This window comes from Brassica rapa, chromosome A01 (genome assembly GCF_000309985.2).
Source record: "Brassica rapa cultivar Chiifu-401-42 chromosome A01, CAAS_Brap_v3.01, whole genome shotgun sequence".
In the NCBI taxonomy this organism is placed as follows: Eukaryota; Viridiplantae; Streptophyta; class Magnoliopsida; order Brassicales; family Brassicaceae; genus Brassica; species Brassica rapa.
In genome coordinates, this window is record NC_024795.2 from 27345332 (window position 1) to 27367860 (window position 22529).

The 22529-nt window shown below is 38.6% G+C and overlaps 6 protein-coding genes and 1 non-coding gene across 13 annotated transcripts; 3 read left to right on the forward strand and 4 right to left on the reverse strand.

The window, feature by feature from the left end:
- The first annotated feature begins 195 nt into the window (after positions 1–195).
- On the forward strand, positions 196–1499 carry LOC103848030 (40S ribosomal protein S23-2). The gene is made up of 4 exons (XM_009125024.3): positions 196–450; positions 770–925; positions 1003–1129; positions 1201–1499. Exons 1-4 carry the CDS (start codon positions 446–448, stop codon positions 1339–1341), a joined length of 429 nt encoding a protein of 142 aa, XP_009123272.1. The 5' UTR covers positions 196–445; the 3' UTR covers positions 1342–1499.
- A 385-nt stretch (positions 1500–1884) lies between these two features.
- On the reverse strand, positions 1885–4015 carry LOC103848043 (L-ascorbate peroxidase 2, cytosolic). The gene is made up of 9 exons (XM_009125032.3): positions 3642–4015; positions 3372–3546; positions 3078–3143; positions 2910–2957; positions 2732–2815; positions 2565–2644; positions 2391–2493; positions 2244–2302; positions 1885–2079 (listed from the first exon to the last, which is right to left on the reverse strand). The coding sequence occupies exons 1-9, from the start codon at positions 3773–3775 to the stop codon at positions 2061–2063; spliced, it is 768 nt and encodes a 255-aa protein (XP_009123280.2). The 5' UTR covers positions 3776–4015; the 3' UTR covers positions 1885–2060.
- LOC103848085 (phosphatidate phosphatase PAH1) lies at positions 2020–18372 on the forward strand. 3 transcript variants are annotated; one of them, XM_033290694.1, is made up of 12 exons: positions 13303–13968; positions 14328–15737; positions 15809–16398; positions 16480–16553; positions 16655–16739; positions 16876–16962; positions 17239–17311; positions 17423–17466; positions 17566–17694; positions 17786–17887; positions 17970–18068; positions 18144–18372. In XM_033290694.1, exons 2-11 carry the CDS (start codon positions 14402–14404, stop codon positions 18021–18023), a joined length of 2574 nt encoding a protein of 857 aa, XP_033146585.1. In that variant the 5' UTR covers positions 13303–13968; positions 14328–14401; the 3' UTR covers positions 18024–18068; positions 18144–18372. The 3 variants fall into 3 exon arrangements, with proteins under 3 accessions (XP_033146583.1, XP_033146585.1, XP_009123319.1); XM_033290692.1 differs by lacking the exon at positions 13303–13968 and adding an exon at positions 2020–2030 and having other exon boundaries at positions 14380–15737; positions 17970–18236; XM_009125071.3 differs by having other exon boundaries at positions 13304–13968; positions 17970–18236.
- On the reverse strand, positions 4215–6345 carry LOC103848052 (60S ribosomal protein L4-1). Its single transcript, XM_033291082.1, has 2 exons — positions 5150–6345; positions 4215–4530 (listed from the first exon to the last, which is right to left on the reverse strand). Exons 1-2 carry the CDS (start codon positions 6254–6256, stop codon positions 4417–4419), a joined length of 1221 nt encoding a protein of 406 aa, XP_033146973.1. The 5' UTR covers positions 6257–6345; the 3' UTR covers positions 4215–4416.
- On the reverse strand, positions 8248–12887 carry LOC103848060 (protein REVEILLE 8). 5 transcript variants are annotated; one of them, XR_004458119.1, is made up of 10 exons: positions 10720–12887; positions 10219–10276; positions 10007–10130; positions 9837–9941; positions 9585–9704; positions 9398–9510; positions 9266–9325; positions 8989–9133; positions 8618–8695; positions 8248–8545 (listed from the first exon to the last, which is right to left on the reverse strand). XR_004458119.1 is itself a non-coding variant. In XM_009125051.3 (9 exons), the coding sequence occupies exons 1-8, from the start codon at positions 10884–10886 to the stop codon at positions 9016–9018; spliced, it is 843 nt and encodes a 280-aa protein (XP_009123299.1). In that variant the 5' UTR covers positions 10887–12840; the 3' UTR covers positions 8248–8695; positions 8989–9015. The 5 variants fall into 5 exon arrangements, 1 of the variants encoding a protein (XP_009123299.1); XR_628960.3 differs by having other exon boundaries at positions 8989–9111; positions 10720–12846; XR_004458114.1 differs by having other exon boundaries at positions 8248–8695; positions 10720–12886.
- On the forward strand, positions 11273–11354 carry TRNAS-UGA. Its single transcript has one exon. It is a non-coding gene; the product is annotated as a tRNA-Ser (tRNA).
- A 1682-nt stretch (positions 18373–20054) lies between the features above and the next one.
- On the reverse strand, positions 20055–22301 carry LOC103848089 (exocyst complex component EXO70H1). Its single transcript, XM_033290831.1, has one exon. The coding sequence runs from the start codon at positions 22163–22165 to the stop codon at positions 20276–20278; it is 1890 nt and encodes a 629-aa protein (XP_033146722.1). The 5' UTR covers positions 22166–22301; the 3' UTR covers positions 20055–20275.
- Between the last annotated feature and the right edge of the window lie 228 nt (positions 22302–22529).

Below are 22529 nucleotides of genomic sequence, written 5' to 3' on the forward strand. Positions count from 1 at the left end.
AATGAAAATGGACAGACGTGCATGTCGTGTTTTCGACGGATAGGACCGGCTGAACCGGTTGCGTGTCGTGCGCTTTCTCTTTGCTTTGCTTTGTGTGCCTTTTACCTGCTACGGCCGGTGTTTTTGTTCAGAAAGTTTGACGTTTTGCTGACGTGGAGGATAGTGGTAGAAGTCGTGGGGGTAGTCGGTGCACGTGACTCGGACAGGAATGTTTCTTCTCTCTCGTGTATTGGGCTTAATGGGCCTATGTTTATAACTTATTTATTGGGCTGTAGAATGGAATTAGTTATAGCAAACCGGGTTAGACCAATCCCGGTTTGAATAAATTGATTGACAACCGTATATATAATTATCTCTTACCTTTAGGGTTTCTCTCTCAGGAACTCAAAGGTCGAACCTTTCGCAGTTGCAGCTTCTCTGTTCCGTCTATCTCGCCGTCGTCAACATGGGGTACTTGTTTCATCTCTTAGATCCCTTCTGCTCAATCTCATCTAGTGATTATGTTATATGTGTTGTTCGGTTTAGGATTGTTGTTTCATTGTCTTCTAGTTATGGAACTGTAACTGTTAGATTTTGAGATTTGATTATATCATCGTTGGCCCCTCTTTGGTCTTTAAGCTTAATAGAAATGTTGATTTGCATCAGTGTATAGCATTTCTCTTCTCTTGGGGATCAAAAGCTGAAATTTTTATGACTTTTGTGTTATTGAAAGCTCTTAATATGTTTGGTCTTAATGTATTGTTGTTGTCTTGTCTTTGAATATCTTCAGTAAGACACGTGGTATGGGAGCTGGGCGAAAGCTGAAGAGGCTTAGGATTAACCAGAGGTGGGCGGACAAGCAGTACAAGAAGTCTCACCAAGGCAATGAGTGGAAGAAGCCTTTTGCTGGATCTTCTCACGCCAAGGGTATCGTCCTTGAGAAGATGTAAGACTTTGTTGCACTTACTCCCCCTTTTGTTTGATTAATATTGATTGTGACATGTTTTGTGTTAATCAATGCAGTGGTATTGAGGCCAAGCAGCCTAACTCTGCCATTCGTAAATGTGCTAGAGTTCAGTTGATCAAGAACGGTAAAAAGATTGCTGCTTTCGTTCCTAATGATGGTTGCTTGAACTACATTGAAGAGAACGTAAGTTAATAAGTTATCTCCTTGGTTATTAATATGCCTACAATCTCTTGACTCGTTGATGATGTGTGTAGGACGAGGTGTTGATTGCTGGGTTCGGGCGTAAAGGTCATGCGGTGGGAGATATTCCCGGAGTTAGATTCAAGGTGGTGAAGGTCTCTGGTGTCTCACTCTTGGCTCTTTTCAAGGAGAAGAAGGAGAAGCCTAGGTCTTAGAGAGTCTCTACTACTGCTTCTCACGCTTATTTTGTTAATGGATTTTTGATATCTGAAGACATTCTTCTGTTCTGCTTTAAAGATAATCTGTTTGGATTCAGTTTACACTTTTTGAGTATTCTCTCTCCCTGCATTAAAGCTTTCTCAAATTTTCTATTTTTACCAGTCTCAACATGTTTCATCTAATCCTATTGAATACTCATTTGATTCTACTCATTTGATTCTATTGACATCTTGAAAAACTAGATACTATATACTTTTTCTGTTTTTAAAAGATGCATATTCTAGATTTTTTACATATATTAAGAAAATTCATTAAATATGCATTGAATAACAATTTTTCATAATTTTTAGCCAATAGAAATTCAATAAACACCATTCATTGTTTTGAAACTTACAATTTTTCATAAAATCATACATTGAAAAGGTAAAAAATGTATCTTTTTGAAATAAATTTTTTTTCTAGAACATACATCTTTTAGGAACGGAGAAAGTATCATGTTAATACTATTTCTAACCAATATAGTTTTTGAATCCGGAGGATTAAAATAGTACTTCAAGGTGTGTAAACACAAGTTTTCATTAACTGAATTGTATTATTTCATAGCCCAATGCATACCAGTGCAACAATACATATAGTCCTTTTATTTATGTTTTACTTTGGAACAAGATTTACGAGATAGGACATGGTCACATGAGACACCACCAGCTTCCAGAGATTACTCCTTGTCAGCAAACCTGCCAAGCACACATGAACATGCCAGAAATTATTGAAGCCATTGTGGTCGGATTTTCGACAACAAAAACATGTGTTTGTAAGTAAGAAGTTTATGAGGAACAATCAAAGAGCAGCAGGACGTTATATTAGGACAATAAGAATGGTTCCATGAGTTACTACTTACCCGAGTTCCGACAACTTGAGATGAGCTTTAGTATAGTCTTCGCAGAAGGCATCCTCATCCTGATGTTTTATAATATGATCAATGATTAGGCCAAACTGCAATATATATATATATATATATATATATTATGATGAATTGTATACTTACTGCAGCATATCTCTCAACGAGAGGACGAAAGATAGGATCCTCGAGGAGAGCCTTGTCGGTTGGAAGTTGAAGAAGTCCTTGTTTCTCTCCGCTTAGTAACTCTCTGTTTTAACAACCATCAGATTCAGCAATCCAGTGAGCATGAAGAAACCTAAGGAGAGAAACTTGTCTTACTTGAAATAAGAGTTGTCAAAAATGAGAGGGTTTTGTGTCCATGGTCCTTCGAATCCGGAGCGTTCCTTGTGGCACCGACCCTGAAAGTGTAAAACAATAGTAAGTGCCAATACTGAGAAGAGGACATAGGTCTTTGTTTTTTTTATTGATCCAAAAGACAGACATACCAAGGTGTGTCCACCAGACAATGCAACAATATCTTTGTCATTGAGTCCCATCCGACCAAATACCTCTCTCAGATGATCCACGCCGAACTTACATAAAAAGAGACATTAACTATGTAAATATGATCTGATATGCACTATTCAGACTATATTGTTATTTTCTTTACAAATGCTTTATACCTTTGGTGGCCTGAGGTAGACGCCCTTCAGGAGGTGGCTCAACTTTGTCCTGCAATATAAAAGTTTGTATCAGAAGAATTCAAAAGAGAGAGGGATTTTCATTTTGATGGTGTATTTGACAAAACATCTGAGCGTTTTATCACAAAGAAGTTGAACACTGATGACTCACCAATCTACCAGGATGAAAAGGAATCTCGGGTCCTCCAGTGATCTCAACAGCAACAACTCCAGCTAACTACAGTCACCAAGATACATATATTAATCAAGCCTCTCAAGTCATCATTATACGGTTAGGTTTTATATATAGCATTCGTGAATCAAGTTAAACAAACATATAACACTTTCAAAATGTTTCCCACTGATGATGGTACTACCTTACACTCCTAATTAACACAACTTGATTGATCCCTTGCTCGGTGTTAGAGCTAAGGAAAATAAACTCAGAAGGTAGTTTAAATGTTACCTGGTAGAAATCAGCGTAGGATAAGATGGGGAACAAGTCCTTGATAGGCTCAAGAAGCCTGACAGCAATATCAAGACCTTTGTTAGCATCATCAGCTAACTCTTGTGGAAGCCTTATCGTCCCAAACGGTCCTCCCGTCTTCGTCTTCACGTCATATGTCCCAGCCGAGTGCCATCTGATACACACACATCATCACTCCTAAGCAAAAATAAATGAAAAAAAAAAGACAGAGAATGGATTGGAACGAGTAAGAGAGGGGATGGATCATACGCAAGACGGAGGACGATGGGAGCACAATGCTTCTCGGCGATAAGACCACGGAGCTTTCTCTTGCATCTCTGAACAGCTTTCTTGTATTCTTCCTTCACTTCCGGGTAACTCTTCTTCACCATCTTCTCTTGCATCTCTGAACAGCTTTCTTGTGTACTACTTATATGTTTAACCAGAACAAACTGTGATCGTTACTTTAGGTTTTTGCAGTTCAATTTATAGAACTGGGAGATGATCGAATGAAGCTTCTTCTAGTTTCAGTTAACTTCTAGAGTAGCCGTGAGATGAACGGGTCAATATGCTTTCTTACTTGGCGCGCCTTCCAGAAACCATGTGGGGAACCATGTGGAAGATCATAATGCAAATCTTTCCAGCAGATTCTTTACTCAAAACTCCTTTCCTACTGTTTATTTTTTCGCTTTTCAACGGACTCAATAGATTAAACAAGATCGTGTTCAAATGGAATGGTTCATCCATTCATATGTGTGATGTATTCATGAAAAGCAAAAACATAACGAAGCTCAACTTTTCGAAATTTTCAGATTAAACAAATAAAATTAAGGAGATTTAAACTGACAATAAAAACTTAAAACTTTGTCTTAAATTTAGTTCATAAAATACCAAACATTTGTCTGATAAAAACAAGGTACCAAGAGTAAAAGAGAAATGAAACTTGTTCATAGCTGAGCTTAATAATCCAACAACTCAAGGCAAAACAGATATAAAACCAAAAACATTCCCTAAACATGATAGTGTTTTCAAGCAGATGATATTATTACTGGCTAGCACCGAGCCACTTGGTGAAGTTGTCAAACTCGGTGTAGTCGCTGTCGGAGACCATAGTCTGGTACCACGACTTCCCTGCTGCCTTGATAGCCAATGCCTCCTCCTGTCAGATTTAACATATCCAAACCAGAGTTATAAACTTAGAACGTTGCACAAGAAAGATTGATATATTATAAGCTAGAAAAAAAAGAGAGAAACTTTTGATTTACACTATGTACCACAAGCCAGACACAAGATAAACGAACACAAACCATAAGTAAAGACATTTTGTTAATCTCCAGAAATGAAATCTCGATTGCAAATGACACGTATGATCGTATCTCGAATTCAGTAACTATCAATTTACAAGACTTACGCAACTAGACCACATTTAAGACAATAAATGATATCTAAACTTGAATGGCAAAGATCATCACAACTACTTCAACAGACACGAAACGCACGACACACGAACTCAGACCATAAAGCAAAGACACTTAGTTACTCAGACCAAAATGAGATCTCTAATGCAAGTAACCCATAAGAGCACATCTCGGAATCAATAACTATCAATTCACAGGACGTCACAGCTAAACCACAAACATATATTTAAACCAGAGCGGAAAAGATCATCTAACAGCTTAGCAATATAATGTAAACACACAAATCTCACAAACTAACAACAGACAATTGCAATAAATCGACTTGACAAACCCAAAAAGAACAAATAAAAATGAAGTTACCTTGGTGACAGTCTTCCTCTTCTTGGTGAGCTTCTCCTTCTTAGCCTTAACCCTCTGCGCCTCAGCCAACAAAGACATCCTCTTAGCAGTCTTCGCATACGGATTCAACTTCAGCATCACATTCAAATTCTTCAACGGATTCTTCTTCATCACAGCCCTCTTGGCATCCTTCTTAATCGGCTTCACCACACTCTGCACCTCATCAGAGTTAATAATCCTCGCCAAGTCAGCATTCACCATCTTCGCCCTAGGAAGCACATACCCCTTCTTCTTCTCCGAGGGCTTCTCAAAAGACCCATAGATCCCCTCAAGCTTCTCAAAAGCACTCTTAGTCCAAATCACAAACCTCCCAAGATGACCACCAGGTGCAAGCTTCAACAAGTTAAGCCTCTCCACGTGGCAAAGCTCAACACCAGTGATATTCCTAAAGGCCTTAACAATCTTAGCCCCTTCGGTGCCGTAAACCACAAGAGGACCTTTCCTAGAGATATAACGACGGTTCCTCATCTTCCCCACCCCAGACCTAATCCCAATACTATCCTTCGCCTTCTCAGCATCATCATAAGCTCCAACCTGTTTCAACACTTTAATCGCCGCCGCCGTTTTCTCAACGGCCTCGGCTGAGTCACTAACCACAAGAGGCATCTCGGGGACGTTCTCGATCTTGTGTCCGCGAGCCATCACGAGCGCGGGAACCGCCGTGGCGGCGATGGCGGAGACGATCGCGTGCCGTTTCATGTTGACGTTGACGCGGCGGTGCCAGCGGCGCCAGATCTTGGTCGGGGCGAACATGCGTCCGCCGCGGCACATGTTTCCGAACGCAGCTTGGCCGGCGCGGTGAGTTCCGCCTCCGGGAACGCGGGGGATACGGGAGACGGCGCGGCCAGTTCCCCAGGACTCGGCGGAGGTCTGGTGGCCGGCTTTCTTGGAGACGGCGTAGGGCTGGCGGCTGTTGTTGGAGATTTGGGCGTGGACGAAGTTGACGATGTCGGGGCGGACGGGGGCGGTCATGACGTCGGGGAGGACGACGGTGGTGGATTGGTCGGTGGTCATGTCGCCGTCTAGGCCTTGGACGGTGACGAGAGGACGTGCGGCGGCGGCGGCCATTTTTGATGTATTGAGTTTGTTTCTCTCTTCACTCACTGTCTCTCGACTCTTTGGAGACTTTCAAGGGTTTTCGCAGCTGCGCAGCTTAATAACTAATATATTGCTAGGGTTTCATCTAGGGTTAGTGACTGATTAATGGGCCTTATAAAGCCCAATTAACCCAACTACTTTATTGACCAATTAATGGGCCTTAGACAGCGCTATTATCCCTACGAGTTTATTTTTTACTTGATAATTCGTAGTTCTTACTATGTCTCGGCATTTCCGTTAACGGTTCGGTTCGAGTATTTCAGGTATCATCAGATAGTTCGGATAAAAAGACAGAAAATCCATTTACTTCATGATCTGTTTCGGTTCGGGTTAAGTTTGAGTTCGGTTCAAGTTGTTTCGGATTTGGTTTGATTCGGTTCGAAAAATAAAATTAGGAATTAGAAAACATCCCGAACAAAATTTGGTTCTAATTTGATTCTAGTTTCAGTTCGATTATTTTGAGAAATTCGAATAAATTATCAGGTATTTTGAGAGATTATCGGATTATTCAGATTATTTTGGATATCTCAAATAAATATCCGGATACTTTTGAATATTTTTAGATAATTCGAATATTTTTTTATAATTTTTTTAAAAATACTTTGGATAATTTAATATACTTTTAAAATATATATACTTGGTAATGTTATATGTATATATAATTAATATTTAATATATTTAGATACCCATTTAGTTCTCTTTTTGGATCAGGTATGGTTATTCGTATACTGAAATATATGAAGTGTATGGATATTTGAAGGTTTTGCTCTGATTCCGGTTTCGGCTATTTTGGTTCGGTTTCGGTTCGGATCTTTGGTTCTGGGTTTTTTTCTCGGGCCTAGTTCTTACTGTCTATATGGGAGAGGTCAAGAGATGATGACAACGAAGAGATTGATAATGATGTCAAGTGTGACTTGAAACGTACAAGAAAAGAGAGTGTTGGTGATGTAGCAGGCATGGAGATGACAATGGTGAAAAGAGAACCAGGGAAAAAGAAGTAACAGGATGGTCAGAAGCTTTTGATATGGGACCAATATCACTGGTCTGGAGCAGCCATCACTACTAAAGGTCAGTTGCTTACACGAGGACATAATCAGGGCCTGGAAAGCTCAATGCTACTTATTCATTGAAGGCTTAGCAGGGAACCTGTTAAGGAAGTGAAAGCTGAACTCAGGCGTGTTACTAATCAGGCCTTGTCAGTTGTCACTTCCTGAAAGATCACAACCCGGCAAATACTGTCCTATGACCATGAGGTGTGTGATTCCAGGATTCTTAATCATTTAGTTTTTCCTGATTTTAATGATTTTTTAGTACGTTGTTTAGGGTAAATTGTTAGTAGCATACTGTTGAGATTGAACCTTGATTAAATACTCCAAGAAAAGAAGAATAAATAGGAGTAGCTTAGAAGAAGCTACAAAGGAATGGAAGAGGAAGAGGAAGAAGAAGAATAATAAGAAGAAGAAGCTTGGAGCGCAAGCAACGAATGAACAAGAAGAAGACCAGCGTGGACTACAAGAAGTCGAGGGTTAGAAGTTACACAACAAAAAGAATAAAAGAAACTAGTTAGTTAGTAAGCTAACTAAGTTAAGTTGGAGTTGGTAATAGTTGTTAGGAATGTAAGCAAGTTTGCTTGTGAACAACATGCCTAGAAGTAAGGTGCAAGTGGGAGTTGTTGAGTCTAGAGTTGCAAGTAAGCATGTCTGAAGTAGTTAGACTAAAACTACTATAAGTATGTATGTGTGTTGTTGTAAGAAGGTATCCAAGTCTAATAAGAAAAAGAGTTGGAGAAAGAAAGATGTAGACAACTAAAGCTTACTCTCTTCTCTCTACAAGAAACCAAATGTGTAAGAGAGTAAAGAGAGTATGAGTGTGCTTGTGTGTTATGATGATACACAAGTAACAACAGAGAGTGAGGGAAAAGTAAAACAAAGAGAGTGAACAAAACAGAGAGAAGCTGGCCGTGAGTGATGAAGAGTGAGATATGCCAAGCCAAAGAAGAGCCAAAATAACAACACATACATGTAGCATGTAATCTGTATGTAGGTAAAAAATAAACTAGAGATTTACTCAACAGATGAACATATAAACACACAATAACAAAAATATAAAGAGACTTTTGTGCAAAGATTAAACGGCTGATGAGGATGACTGGATGAGGCTGCCTTGCAATTGCAATTACCTTGAAAGTTATTGGTCTTCAACCGCAGCTTTATATATATTAAACCTATAACTTTCACTGAACTAGTCCTCGTCAAAAACCTGAAGCTCAAAAATTTCACTCATGTTTCTTCTCCTCAAAAAAACAAACCCTATTAAACACACAGTCCCCACCTGACGCATTGACAAGATAGTGATTCCCACTGACGCAAGACTCAAAGTTCATTAAACATTGAAAATTGACGAGTAAACCTGCAAAATACGGTGAGAATCACATTTAACTCTTTATGAAAGACTTCAGATAATTAGTACCAAAGCTTATAATTATCTAGATCTAGCTACTGACTCAGAGTACCAGTAAGTGTAACTAAGAGTACCAGTGAGAACTCTATCTCTTAATGCAAACCATAGAATCGGAGGGCTGCGACTAGATTTACAACTAAGAAGATATCTAGCTCTAGCTACTGACTCAGGTGACTCCGCATAGTGTTGAAGTGTTTTCATGTATTGTATTCCAAATGCATGAGGAGAAGATGGAGACTTACCTGGATAACTAATCGCTGATACATTCGTTAAGATGACTTGTAGCTTTTTGAGTTCTCGAAAAAGGAACCAGTGGTAACGCTTGGGAGCTCAGTGTTCACCTCATGTGATGAGAGGACTTTCCTCTGCAGCATCATTACAGTCGGGCTAGCTAAGGTTAGATTATATTTGATCACGCAAGGGTAAGAGCCACCAACTAAATGAAAAAAACAAAAGTGACTTATAGAAGTGTAATTGTTTTGGTCATCACAAACGAATCATCCTAAACTTAACACTTACAGCGGATTCGAACTCAGGGTTTGATAAGTTAAATGTAAGGTTTCTCATCAATAACAGGACCTGGAAAACAATTCTGCGATTGGTGAGGCTTGTACATCAAGTAAACTGAAAATTTTATAAGCTCTGACTCACAGTTTCGAAATTTATAGGATCCATTTCCTTGAGCTTCGCCACGTGATCCAGTCTCGTTTCAGGATCAAACACACTCCCGATGAAGTTATAAACTTCAGAAAAATCAGGAACAACTGCAAAGAAATCATCAATAAACATATAGTTTAAAATTCAAGAACAGAACATACAACTGTTCACAAATGATTACCATGAAGCACTGGAGGCTGTTTTGCTACAATCTCAGAACCTGAGAATGTTCGGCTTGAGCTTCCCAGACCAGACGTCGAAGGGCTACTAACATTTAATATACCCTTTGGTCCAATATCAGCTGAATCAGATGGCGTTATATGCCATAAATAAGCACATGAAACGTCCTAAGTTGATGCCTACCATACTACTAATAGAATAAATAAAAAGAAGGGAGAAGAAATAAATTGAGAACGCAGACTAAAGAGCGTGCCTTGTGGTCCACGAAAGGTAGCAAGTTCCTGACGTGGTGAAATAACTCTGTTTAGCAGCATTGATGCGTCATCCCAAGAAGTTGAAACTTGAAGTTGCATTTGAGCTGTGTAAAAAAATGGATTCAAAACTCAGGTTAATTAAAAATGAGTATTACAAAAACTATCTAACCGCTCTTAGATGCCTTTTGAGGATATGGATGAGCTGCTTTGCGCTTAGGGCGAGGGGGTGGTACATGTGCTAGTGTCCCGTTTTTCTGAACCTTTAGAAAGTATTTTTGAGCGTGACTCCTTATCTATAGTAAAATCAAGAAGGTAGCAGAGGAATTGAAAACTTGTCAAAGTAAATTCAAACAAAACTTAGGGTAAGCTATTCCCTCAGACCTGAATAACAGTCTTGGAACCCACGAAATCTTCTATCTTTTTCCAGTCTCGATCAAACCTAAGGAACAGTAGCCAGTACTATCAGCCTCAGATCAATAAGACTATATATCATTCAGCAGTTTGAGCATTACATTAAAAAATAATGAATTTAAAAAAATAAAATAATAATGAAAAGTTCTTACACCAAAGAGGACAACCATGCTTCTACTCCAAGAAAATATCAACTATATATCATTTAATGAATCTAAGTTCAACATGAGCTGCTACACATGTTTAACTCTACTTACTACCGACAAGAACTTATAACATCAGACTATATAATATATATACATATTAGTTTAACAACTCAACGAAGCAGACCTAACATACTTTTGTCTTTGGCTCGGTCTATCTATAAGTAACTAAGCTCAGAAATAAGCAAGCAAGATTAGAAAGCTTCAAGACTCTAAGGACACACGTAAATATATCATGCCAAGGAGAAACAGAGCAGTAGATTAGTACAGTTGAAGCGCTTCGAGAAACTTGTCGTGCTCTTCCTCCGTCCAGCTCTCCCTGGACTTGGTGATGGTATAAGGTTTCCTCACCTTCTTCGACGAACCTTCCGCCACGACATCCGTGGACGGTTGTGCTTCGGCGGCCGTCTGATTCCTTGAAGTTGATGAACTCATCGGTTTTAGTTCAGATAGCGACAGTGTTTAGAGAGAGAAGTCCACATGGCGGCAAGAAGTTGGTATAGTGAATAAAATTATGTGGAGTGGGTTTTGCTTTGATCCTACACCATCCATTTATTTTTTTATTACTATTTTATTTTGTTGCTGTCACTTCTTGATTTAGAGACTCAAGCTAATTCACGTGGGGACTTGCTGCAGTATGGTCGTGCTTTTTTATTTATATTGCCAAATGCCATATAAATCCAAATGGAATAAAATATGTCAAACATGACACTTCAATTTGTAATTAACTCAAATAAAACCAAATTAAGGATCCATGTCCACAATTAGGTGTTTATCTCTCGACGGGATTAGAGAATCTAATAATACGATTTTGGCATGAAGTCGATATGTCCGAGTGGTTAAGGAGACAGACTTGAAATCTGTTGGGCTTCGCCCGCGCAGGTTCGAACCCTGCTGTCGACGAGTTTTATTTTTAACTGTTTCCCTCTTAACGTAAATGATGGTGATTGGGTGAACCAATGTAGTAAACATCCCACTTTTTGTTTTCACTAAATTTGCCATTTTAAACAAAAAAACTGCTCTTACATATAAATCACTGAGCAAACCAAAATGTTCAGAGAAACCCAACATACTCTCTTAATATAACCAATATAACCTGACATCGAACTAAGGTGTCGGGTAAAGAGACTAAGTTAAGGTCGCAATACACGCACTGAATACCAGATGCACTAGTCTTCTTGCAAGCAAATAAGCCTTAGGGACAAACATGCCTTTACAATATAACAGAGCACGTACACACAGTTACTCTCCCTTCCCTTTTGCAGTAACAACAAAACAAAAAGAAGAAGAAAAAGCAAACATCCTCACGGCTTTGGTCTTTCTATTGAGGTTGATTGATCCGACTGTAGCCCAAGCCCACAGGGCTTCACTGATCGACATACAATAACATGTCAATGAGAAAAAAATGGTTGGTATTTGGTAAGAAACGAGAATGTGTTAAACGTTTGTTGTACAGTTGTACTGTCTTCTTTAGTCTCTGTACCAATTTTTTTTTTTAGTTAAAGAGAAAAAAAAAAGGAAGAAGTGAAGTAGTGAACGTAGCTTGTTATATATGTGTGCTAAAAAGGATATTTCCGTATAAAAGTATAGGTTAACTTTGATGAAAAATGCTTTGTATTCATTCAAAGAGAAAAAATGTTTTGTGTTGTAAGAAAACGAGTTAGGTGAGAATGTAATCATGTTAGGATACTTGTGAAGGATGCTTAATTTACATTTACAACTCTTATAGACTTATAGTCTTATTACACATCTCTAAAGAATAGTTGGCAAAACGCAACGCAATCAGAATGAATATTAACATGTCAAATGTTTTTTTATTATCAATTATGCCCCACCTTCTTACAATAGCTTTCCCTAATCTAAAGATTAAGTTGTTTTAATCATTTTATCCATACAATTAATTTCGATGTAATAATAACTTTTCTTCTGCCGATGTAATGATATTTTTTCTTCTAAAAGCTTGTCCCCCTGCTATATAGTGCTATGTTATTATTCAGTATTAGACACAATAATAAACTGAAACGTTTGATGCTTATACAAAAAAACAAAAGCATATGTTCTTCTTTTTTTCTTCAGCAAACGAATCATACTATACTATATAGTTCAATGATTAAACAATTGCATGTCTCTATATGTCTAGGAAAAAATTGGCATGTATATTATTATATTTTTCCTTTTAAGAGTGTCCTATAGTGTTGGATCGCGATGTACACAAGCAAAAATGACCTTTTACGTAGAGAAAACGAATATCCCACCAATATTCTATTGTGTGGATCACCAGTTTGTAATATTCCCACAACGATCGATTTGTATACGAAACCCTATTTATTTATTTATTTTAATTTTTAATAGATCATATTAAGTTATCGTGTTGGCTCTAAGAAAAATGCATATAGTATTGCATTGGACTACTCCAAAAATGTATCGCACTGTATATCATCCAAATTAAAATATTTTCCAACTATCATCAAAAATACATTACATGATCGTGTGTTTTTTTTTTTGAAAAAGGTTTTACTATTAAAATGCAGGAAAAGAGAAAAGTTTTACAGAGTAACCACACAGTAGACCAAGTGGCCTTTATATATCCAAAAGATACAAATTTGAATCAGAGATTAGTAGGGATGGAGTTTAGGTTGAGAACCATAACTTGAACAGTGAAGAAGAGAATTTTGGCCTGCAACTCGAGATTCTGTTTTTAACCGTCAGTTTGATTTGCGCAACCAAACCTTCTGAAAATTAAACTGATTGACGTGGATACATACCAAACCTTAAAAATTTACCGCTTGATTATTTTATTTTTATTTATATAATTTATCAAATGTTTTTTATTTATATATAGTTCTAAAATTTTTACATATATATATTAAGATAACTGAAATAAAAAAAATCTAAAAAAAAGCGAAATAAAAAATATCAATCTAACGTACTGCCTTAACCAAAATTGTTTTTATCATTGATCTTCCAATACGAATATTTCTTATTAATTCTACGTACGAAGAATATTAATTTATTTCGGAGTTTACAAATGAGGAAAAAGACGAAAAGAGGGAAACTCACAAAACAAAAGTCGGTTTAAAATCGAAGCATTTGTTTATTTTTCACGAGCATATTCATCCACATGTCGAATGACCGAAATACCAATCTTACCCTCCAAGAGATGTACTTATTACGAACAAAAACCTTAGACCCTTCTCGTAATTCTCCCTCCCGTCACAAACTCTATATAAGCAATTACAGTGTCTCTTTAAGTCATGGCGGATTTAATTTAATTTTTTCCTGGTTATCTATCCAAACTAAATTATTTTCTCTCTTTCTCACCGGTAAAAATTCAATCGAAAGAAGCAAACAAAAGTCTTCTCGACTTGTCTTAAAAGAATCCGAGGATCTTATTTTCTTTTTCCGATAAAACAAATTCAATGCAATTGATCGAATAGGAGAAAACTTCACAAATAAATACATTTTCAATCCATCGTTTGATTTTTCTCGGATTCTCCGCTGGAAAAGTTCCTAATCTGTAAGTTGAATTCGATTCCCTTATCGTGATATATAGACTCTTTGAGATTTAGATGTCGTTAGATCCTAGTTTCTTCGTTGCATCTGTCCTAGAAATTAAACCCGGTTTGGTTTTTTTACTTTTTATCCTCTTGGGTCAGTTCAAAAACTGATCTTTTGTTGGTTATTACTAAAGCTCCATGTCTGAAATCAGACAAGTCTGGTTGGAAACTTTTGTAATTTGTAATGAAATCTTTGCTGTGGTATTCTTTTCTTAGTTTTTGATTTTGATTAACCCTTCTGTGTGTTTTTTCAGTTATTTTTAGTCGTCTCACATTGTCTAATTTTGGAATGTTGGGTTGTTTTATGTCTCATCTGCAGGCTGGAATCACTTCTAGATCTTTGTATATGATTAAGACAGTGAAAGTCAAAGACTTTCTCAACCATTTGATGAAATGAGTTTGGTCGGGAGAGTTGGGAGTTTGATTTCCCAAGGAGTATACTCCGTCGCTACACCGTTTCACCCCTTCGGTGGCGCCATTGACGTCATCGTCGTCCAACAAGAAGACGGTTCCTTCCGTAGCACTCCCTGGTACGTTAGGTTCGGCAAGTTCCAAGGCGTCCTCAAAGGGGCAGAGAAGTTTGTGAAGATCTCCGTGAATGGCGATGAAGCTGACTTCCACATGTATCTTGATAACTCCGGCGAAGCTTATTTCATCAGAGAAGTTGATCCTGAAACCACCAACGATCTGATCTCTAGCTCTGAGGATAGCAACGGTAGTGAGAGGGTTTTGACTCTTGAGCATAGCTCGTCCGACGTTGGCGCTGGAGAGTTGAGAGAGGGTTTAAGCTCTTTGAACCGGCTTGATAGGACGGAGTCTGATAGTAACGGGAGGTATTATGATTTTCAGGATGATCCTCCTTCTCCTACGTCCGAGTATGGGAGTGCTCGGTTTGATAATTTGAATGTGGAGAGCTATGGAGATTCTTCTCCGGGTTTAGATTCTGAGGTGGTTTTGGTGAGTGTTGACGGTCATATACTAACGGCTCCTGTCTCGGCTGAGGAGCAGGAGGCTGAGAATTTGAGGTTGAATACTCCTCAGTTTCATTTGGCTCCTGGTGATGGGACTGAGTTTTGTGAAGGGAGTACTGAGTTTGCTTCCTCTGAGACTTCATGGGATACTGAGTTTATCAGCAAAGTGGAGTCATCTAATGCTGTAGTTAATATTGAATCTAAAAAAGTAGACATTGGTTGTGTTGAGTGTAATGATGAGAATGCTAAATCTGAGGAGGCAGCTTCTACTCTTGAGGTTCAGAATCTAAAAGAAGGTGAGCTTGTACCTACCACCATCACAGAAAGTGTTAGAGGTGAAGATGAAGTGGCTATTGTTGGGAGCTGTTTGGAGAAGTCTGAGCCAGCTTCTATTTTTGAGATTCAGAATCTAAAAGAAGGTGAGCTTGTGCCTATTGAAACAGTAACTACTCTTGTTGATGGTTCTGAATCTTCTACAACTCAACTAACAATAGAAGAAGTGAGAACAAGTGAGGAATCTAATACGGAGTTAGAATGTGAAGATGAAGAGACAAGTCCTTCTGCAGAAACTGCCATCTTGATTGAGAACAAAGAAGGCGAGATTATAGAGTCAGAAGAGAGAGTCTCTGTAGATTCAACGAGAGAGGAAGATGAGCAACTAACTCCATCTAAAGAGCCTGAGGAGGATAACGAGAACAAGAACACAACGGAATCAGTGGCTGAGACTTCTAACATTGCAAGATCCGAAACAGAACTGAGTAAGTAACTTTACTTTTTTTTTTGGTCTGAACTGTGTCTTAGTTTCTAACAGTGGTTTTAACTTATACAGAATATGAGCTATCACTTTGCAAGGACGAGCTTCGTCAAGGCATGGGACTCACCGCAGCAGCTGAAGTCTTTAACACACATCTCATCTCTACAGAAGAGTATAAAAACTCAGCAACATCAATCCTCGAAAGCGAGAATCTAGTCGTTAGGATCAGAGAAACATACATGCCATGGAAGAAAGCTGCTAGAATCGTGCTTGGAAAGGTTGTGTTCGATCTAGACTTAGAGATTCAGCCAGAAGATGTGATCTCTGTGGAGGAAACCAAACCAAAGGACGATGAAACCGCTGCAGTAACAACAACTCCTTCTTCCTCTGGAAGAAGGTGGAGACTCTGGCCTATTCCTTTTAGGAGGGTGAAAACGGTCGAGCATACGACGAGTAGTAACTCATCGAGCGAGGAAGATCTGTTTGTTGACTCTGAGCCTGGCTTGCAGAACTCACCGGAAGTGCTGTCGACCAATGAGTCTCCGCGTAGACAGCTTGTGAGAACTAATGTCCCTACTAATGAGCAGATTGCGTCTCTGAATCTGAAGGATGGTCAGAATATGATTACTTTTAGTTTCTCCACGAGAGTTCTTGGAACACAACAGGTTTGTGTTGATGGTAACATTAGTTTGAAAATTTTAATGCAACACCAGGGAAGATTCTTATAAGTTTTTTTGTTTTATTAGGTTGATGCACATATCTACAGGTGGAGATGGGACACCAAGATTGTGATTTCAGATGTTGATGGGACTATAACTAAGTACAGCTTTTGGATCCTTATTGCAGCTATATTGTCTTTCGTATTATAGTATCTAGACATATGTTGATGTGATTATCCTTTTGTTGCTGTGTGTTGTGCAGATCTGATGTGTTAGGTCAGTTCATGCCTTTGGTTGGAAGGGACTGGACACAGTCTGGTGTTGCCAAGCTTTTTTCAGCCATAAAGGTAACTTTTAAGGTTTTAGTCAGTCTCAGCTTCTGGCACTTTAATTTGTTAAAACATGAGGATGCACTACTGCTTATGTAGGATACAGTTTGTAATTATGGATCTCACATTACGCTTTGCTTTGTATTTTTCTCAGGAGAATGGATATCAGCTGCTGTTTCTGAGCGCTCGTGCCATTGTTCAGGCATATCTAACAAGAAGTTTCTTAAATAATCTTAAGCAGGTTAGACTTGAGATCTTTTTTACCTTTGAATTGACACTATCAATATGAATAAGACGAGTCTAATTAACTCTAATGATAATCATGTGAGGCTATGTATAAACTTTTGTTATGAGATCTTTTAATTTTTTACCTTTGAATTGGCACCAGAATCCATACTTGATCAATATGAATAACACAAGTCTAATTAACTCTAATGATAATCATGTGACGCTATGTATAAACTTTTGTTATGAGATCTCTTTGCTTCTTATTGATTTTTTTTCCTCCGGCTTGCAGGATGGAAAAGCTCTACCAAACGGTCCTGTAGTCATTTCACCAGACGGGCTGTTTCCAGCATTGTACCGTGAAGGTATTAATCTTAGTGCCTTGAAGATTCATTATTAGCATGTTAACGTATATGTTATTTGATATCAAGTATCTGTTTTTCTTTTTCTTATATACTTTCTAAACTGCTTTGCAGTGATAAGAAGAGCACCTCACGAATTCAAGATCGCATGTTTGGAGGTAAAAGTTTATATTTGAGTATTTGACATAAGACAGAACGGTTAAAACCAGCGGCCTATGTTAAGATAAGAACAAGTTTACAAATGTAATAATGTGCAGGATATCAAGAAGCTTTTCCCTGAGCATTACAACCCGTTCTACGCTGGATTTGGAAACAGAGACACTGATGAGCTGAGTTACAGCAAACTCGGGATCCCCAAGGGAAAGATATTCATAATCAACCCAAAGGTAATTAAATTTTCTTGATAATCTGACAAGCATGATTGATTGTTTGTTGGAATCTACTGAGCTTCTCTGTGTGTTTAAAAAAATTGATCAGGGAGAGGTAGCAACAGGACATCGAGTAGATGTCAAGAAGTCTTACACATCACTTCATACTCTTGTCAACGACATGTTCCCTCCAACTTCCCTTGTTGAGCAGGTAACTAATGCTAGAAACTTTTTTATGTATAGATTTCATTAATGGTTTTAACTTTTTTATGTGTTTGCTTACACATCCACAGGAAGATTATAACCCATGGAACTTCTGGAAACTACCAATAGAAGAGGTTGACTGAAGATATCAATCAGAAATGAGCTGTTGATGGGTCTAACATGGCAGCTGCAGAAAGTCAATGATTGGACTTCTGGAACCTGTCCGAACTTTGTAATGTCTCATGTAGGAGTTGACACAATAGGGGAAGAATAATGTATAAGCTGTGACAATGTTATGTATCGATCTTATTTTTTAAAATATTTTTCAGTTTTAGATACGCAAAAGTAGACGAGAATCTTTGCATTTTGTACGAATTAGTTAAACAATCGTAAGTGTAATGTATAGAAGAAAAATTAAACATAAAAAGAAAACTATGTAAAAACAAATATATGAAATTGGTTTACTCAATCAACTTTTTTTTGTAACACATACTTCATTAATAATTAAAATGGTTTCGGGTCCAGATTCAACCCATGGCAGGGTCCAGATACAAAGAAAAAGATAAGGGAATGCTTAGCCAAACAATCGGCTTCTGCATTCATAGATCGATTAAAGTGAGAGAAGGTGATCTCGACGAAAACAGAGGAGATGTGCTTGATATCTTTGATGATACCGAAGATTTCCTTTATCTGCATGTCATTTGTTATAACTCTAATGACCATTGCGTTGTCAGAGAAGCATCAGATTTTGTAAGCCCTAAGTTCCATACCGGAGAGGAGAGCTGATTGGAGAGCGATCTCTTCCGCGATTAGAGGAGAATTAACCATGTCCTTTGTTGTAGCGCCTTGTTCAATGCTTGATCTAGTAGAATCAGTTAGGATCCAAGTCATTCCTGTTCTCTTTGATTGAACATCCCAAGCCGCATCGGATCTACATATTGCGGTCGAAGAGTCTTCCATCAGAAGGTCCAGATGTCTTCCCGTCTGAGGTACGGCTCTTGCCTTCGGTTTGATTGGAGTATGTGCTGTGGTCCATTCTCTTGATAATCGTAAGCATTTCGTTGCCGTCTCTATAGCAGAGATTGATTTATCCTTGAAGACCAGTTGATTTCGCGTATTTCAGAGCACCCAACGGACCCATGGGAGCATTGTGCTGGTGATTTCGTGTATTCAATCAACTAAATTACATAATTTATGCAATAACATTATATATATATATATAATTGCATCAGAGATTCATTAACTCACAAAAAGAAATACAATGATAGGTGAAAGAGTTTCATATATGTAAAATAATAGGTGAAAGAGTTTATTGTTTAAACTCGCATTAATAAAACAAAAGCATTGAAAATTAAAACAAAATAATAAAATATGATAAGAATAGTAACCACGATTTTACCTTTAATGTATGATTAATTAATTGAAGTTCATTTGACAAATGTGTAAAATGAGAAAGATCGTTAGATAGTAAAATAAAGATAAGGACTTATAATATGTAAACTGATTTATTATTGTAATGTAAATCACAAGCAAATTAGTATATAACCGCTTGGTCTTTATAAAAAGGACAAAATTCCTAAAACCTCTAATTAAAATATATATATAATTTGTCATCAAAATGTTGTTTAATCTTTGTGAAATTGAAAATTTCTAATTTTTTTAGTAAGTTTACTTTGGTAACTAAGAATTTCTATTTGGAAACTCTATTATTAGCAGTTTTAAAGTGTCAATCTTTGTCTTTCTGAACAAACCTAGTGGCAGTTTGTGTTTCATTACTTTTCAATTCAATTAATTTTCCAGTGAATGTGAAATTCCATCAATCTTCATTTCAATTCTATTAGTCAAATGAATTTGGCTGATTTTCTAATGGTTAAACAAAATTGAGTTGTTTTATTATGCTAGACTTTCGGCATACCAAACTAAAAACTGAGTTGTTTTTGACACTATAGTAAATGAAATAGTAATTAAATAAAACATTTTTCTATAGCTTCTTATTGTTGGATGTCGTGTATTGGTTCTAGTTAGTTGTTATGATTTCAACATATGTCTAAATAAAATTATATATAACATTTTTTTTGTATTAATCCAAAGCATTACCAATATATTTTTAGTATTTCTTATTTTTGGATAAGTTTTCTTAGGATGAACCTCAACAACGGTTATAAAAACATTTGTTCAACGAAAATTTGTAATTGGTTTATAGTTTCCAGCCTGTTTGGAACATTTTATAATACATTATCTCAATCCTTACATCAATTGACATTACAGACAAACAAACAAAAAAGAACATTACAACAAGATCTTGTCCTGCTAATACAGACCTACTAGTATACAGTGTTTGCGTTTTACATTTAAGATAAAAAAGCAAAATAGGTTTAACTCTTTTTTTTTGACTTTAGGGTGTGGACTGCCTTGACAGACAAGACAAAGGAGAAGACACATATGAACTCCCCGAAGTACCCTCTCCTGAAAACAAATCAGACAAATGGCTCTCAACATCTTCAGGGGTAAATCGGACAACCGAACTCAAGTTTCTCACACCATCACCAGCTCCCGCCACAATAACAGACCTTCTCGTGTTGTAAAACTCTCGATAAATCGGCACCAACTTTCTCGCAATCGACAGTTTTATCTCCTCTCGTAGCTCTGAATCCGGTACGGCACACACACTTTGCTTACCGTACGCCCTCTCAAAGCTCTCGCTGAATTTTTCAAACCTCTCCTTCACTTCCTCCGCCGACAACTCCACGGCACGATTCTCAGGTAGGGTCGCCAATACTGGACCCCACGCAAGTCTCTTATAGCTGTCGGAGAACTGCTTAATCTTACCAACGTGTCTCCTGACCCAGTCGTCACCGAGTAGCTGCTTTAGGTTTGAGCAACGAGCGCGTGAGACCACGTGCTGGAGGTTGTTGGTGAGGAAGAGATACTGCACGGAGCAGTCCTTGTAGTGATTTGCTTTACGGTCGATTTTACAGAGGAGGACGAGGATAAGCCACGCGAAGCGGATGGCTAGCTCCGACGAAGGCGAGACGTCGGAGTCAGAGACGTTGAAGTAAGACTCCGGAAGGAGTGTCCTATCCGGCGGCGGAGATCCGGAGAGAATGTCGACGAGTACGTTGCTATAATCAGCCAGGAGAGAGATGTGGTTCATGGCGGAGGTCGTCAGCGGATGTACACCTCCGCCGTGAACCACCACCTTCGACGAGTCCTTCTCAATCCTTGACTCAAAGTGCCTAAGCTGTGACCGAATCGATTCGCTGAGAGAGACAAGAGACTTAAGCGCTTGGGAACGCACCACAGAGGTAGACTCAAACGAGAAGATGGACTCGATTGCTCGCCAGTTTCCGGCGATGGCACTGTACATGTCAAGCAGCCGGAAAGTTTTCTCCGGCGGAGAGCTCTTCTTGCTGATTTTCGCGGAAACGATCTCCGGAAAACCAAACAGAAGAACCGCTCCCTCTCGAGAGATTTCAGTGAAGCAAGACTCTCTGATTGCGTCAGAGGATTGGAAGACATGATCGCAGAGTATCCTCTCCCCTTTGAAGAGAGTCTCCATTGAGACTTTCACCGCCTCTAACCAGCTTCTGATCTTTATCTCCATCTCCTCCCACGACATCTTCTTCGCCTTCGCAATACTAATCTTCTCCACGTCAAGACGGTACACCCCTTCGTCGATGATGGACTTCCTGATGGTTTTGTATATGATGACACACTCTTTCGCGTAGCCTGAAGCGATCATGCACTCAGCGATGGATCTCAAGTCCGTCATAACCTTGCTAGCAACCTCTTCAACTTCAACGATTGAGTCTCCAACGGTGTTTGAATCGTCATCTTCAGGGAAATCAGAGTAGCTGGATCTCGCTGAGGTGAGTGAAGAGCGAGTAGAGACCGATTCTGGATCAAGATAAGCACGGTTCATCGAGAGGATCTGGTAAAACTCCTTTTGAAGCCTCTTCATCGCGATCTCCATGAGTCTCTGAGCTCTCATGAGCCTCTCGGAGTTCGGATCTTCACTCACCAGCAGATCCATCGTCTTCTGAAGATTGTTCACTCGTTCGATGAACACCATGGCCTCTGCCTTGTCCTCGTAGAACATGGAAGTGACTTTAGCGAAAGTGGAGGTCTCCGTGTTCCATCTCTCGATTATGTCGGCGGCTGACTCGATGATACCGTACGCAGCAGCTGATTCCAAACTCTGCCGTGGCGTCAACGTAAGAGGTGGTTGAAGATTCGACGGCGTTTTGGCAACGCAGCAGAGGCTTCTCATCCCTTTTCTCGGCATAATTAGTCGTCGTGGAAGAAATTTCGAGTCTCGTTGAGGGAAAATTCTGTAAATTTGAAACGGTGCAAGTGGTGAATAGTTTATTGAGGGGAGAGGATGATATCGTTGAGGGTGTATTTATAGAGTACAATAACGTTGGAACGACTTCGTTGGTACTTGTGGAGAGGAAGAGAGGAAAGAAAGAAGTTGTTGACTTTTTGGTTTTTTTGCCGGTTTGTTTTACTCTGATCATACACGTGTAGTGGGGCTCTGCATGGTTATATTTTGTCAAAGGCTTTGCATTATTTTGTGGATCTCGTCCTCCACAAAAGTGACGTGAAATTCCTGAAATCATGATTGTATATTATCAAATTTGAGCAGAAAT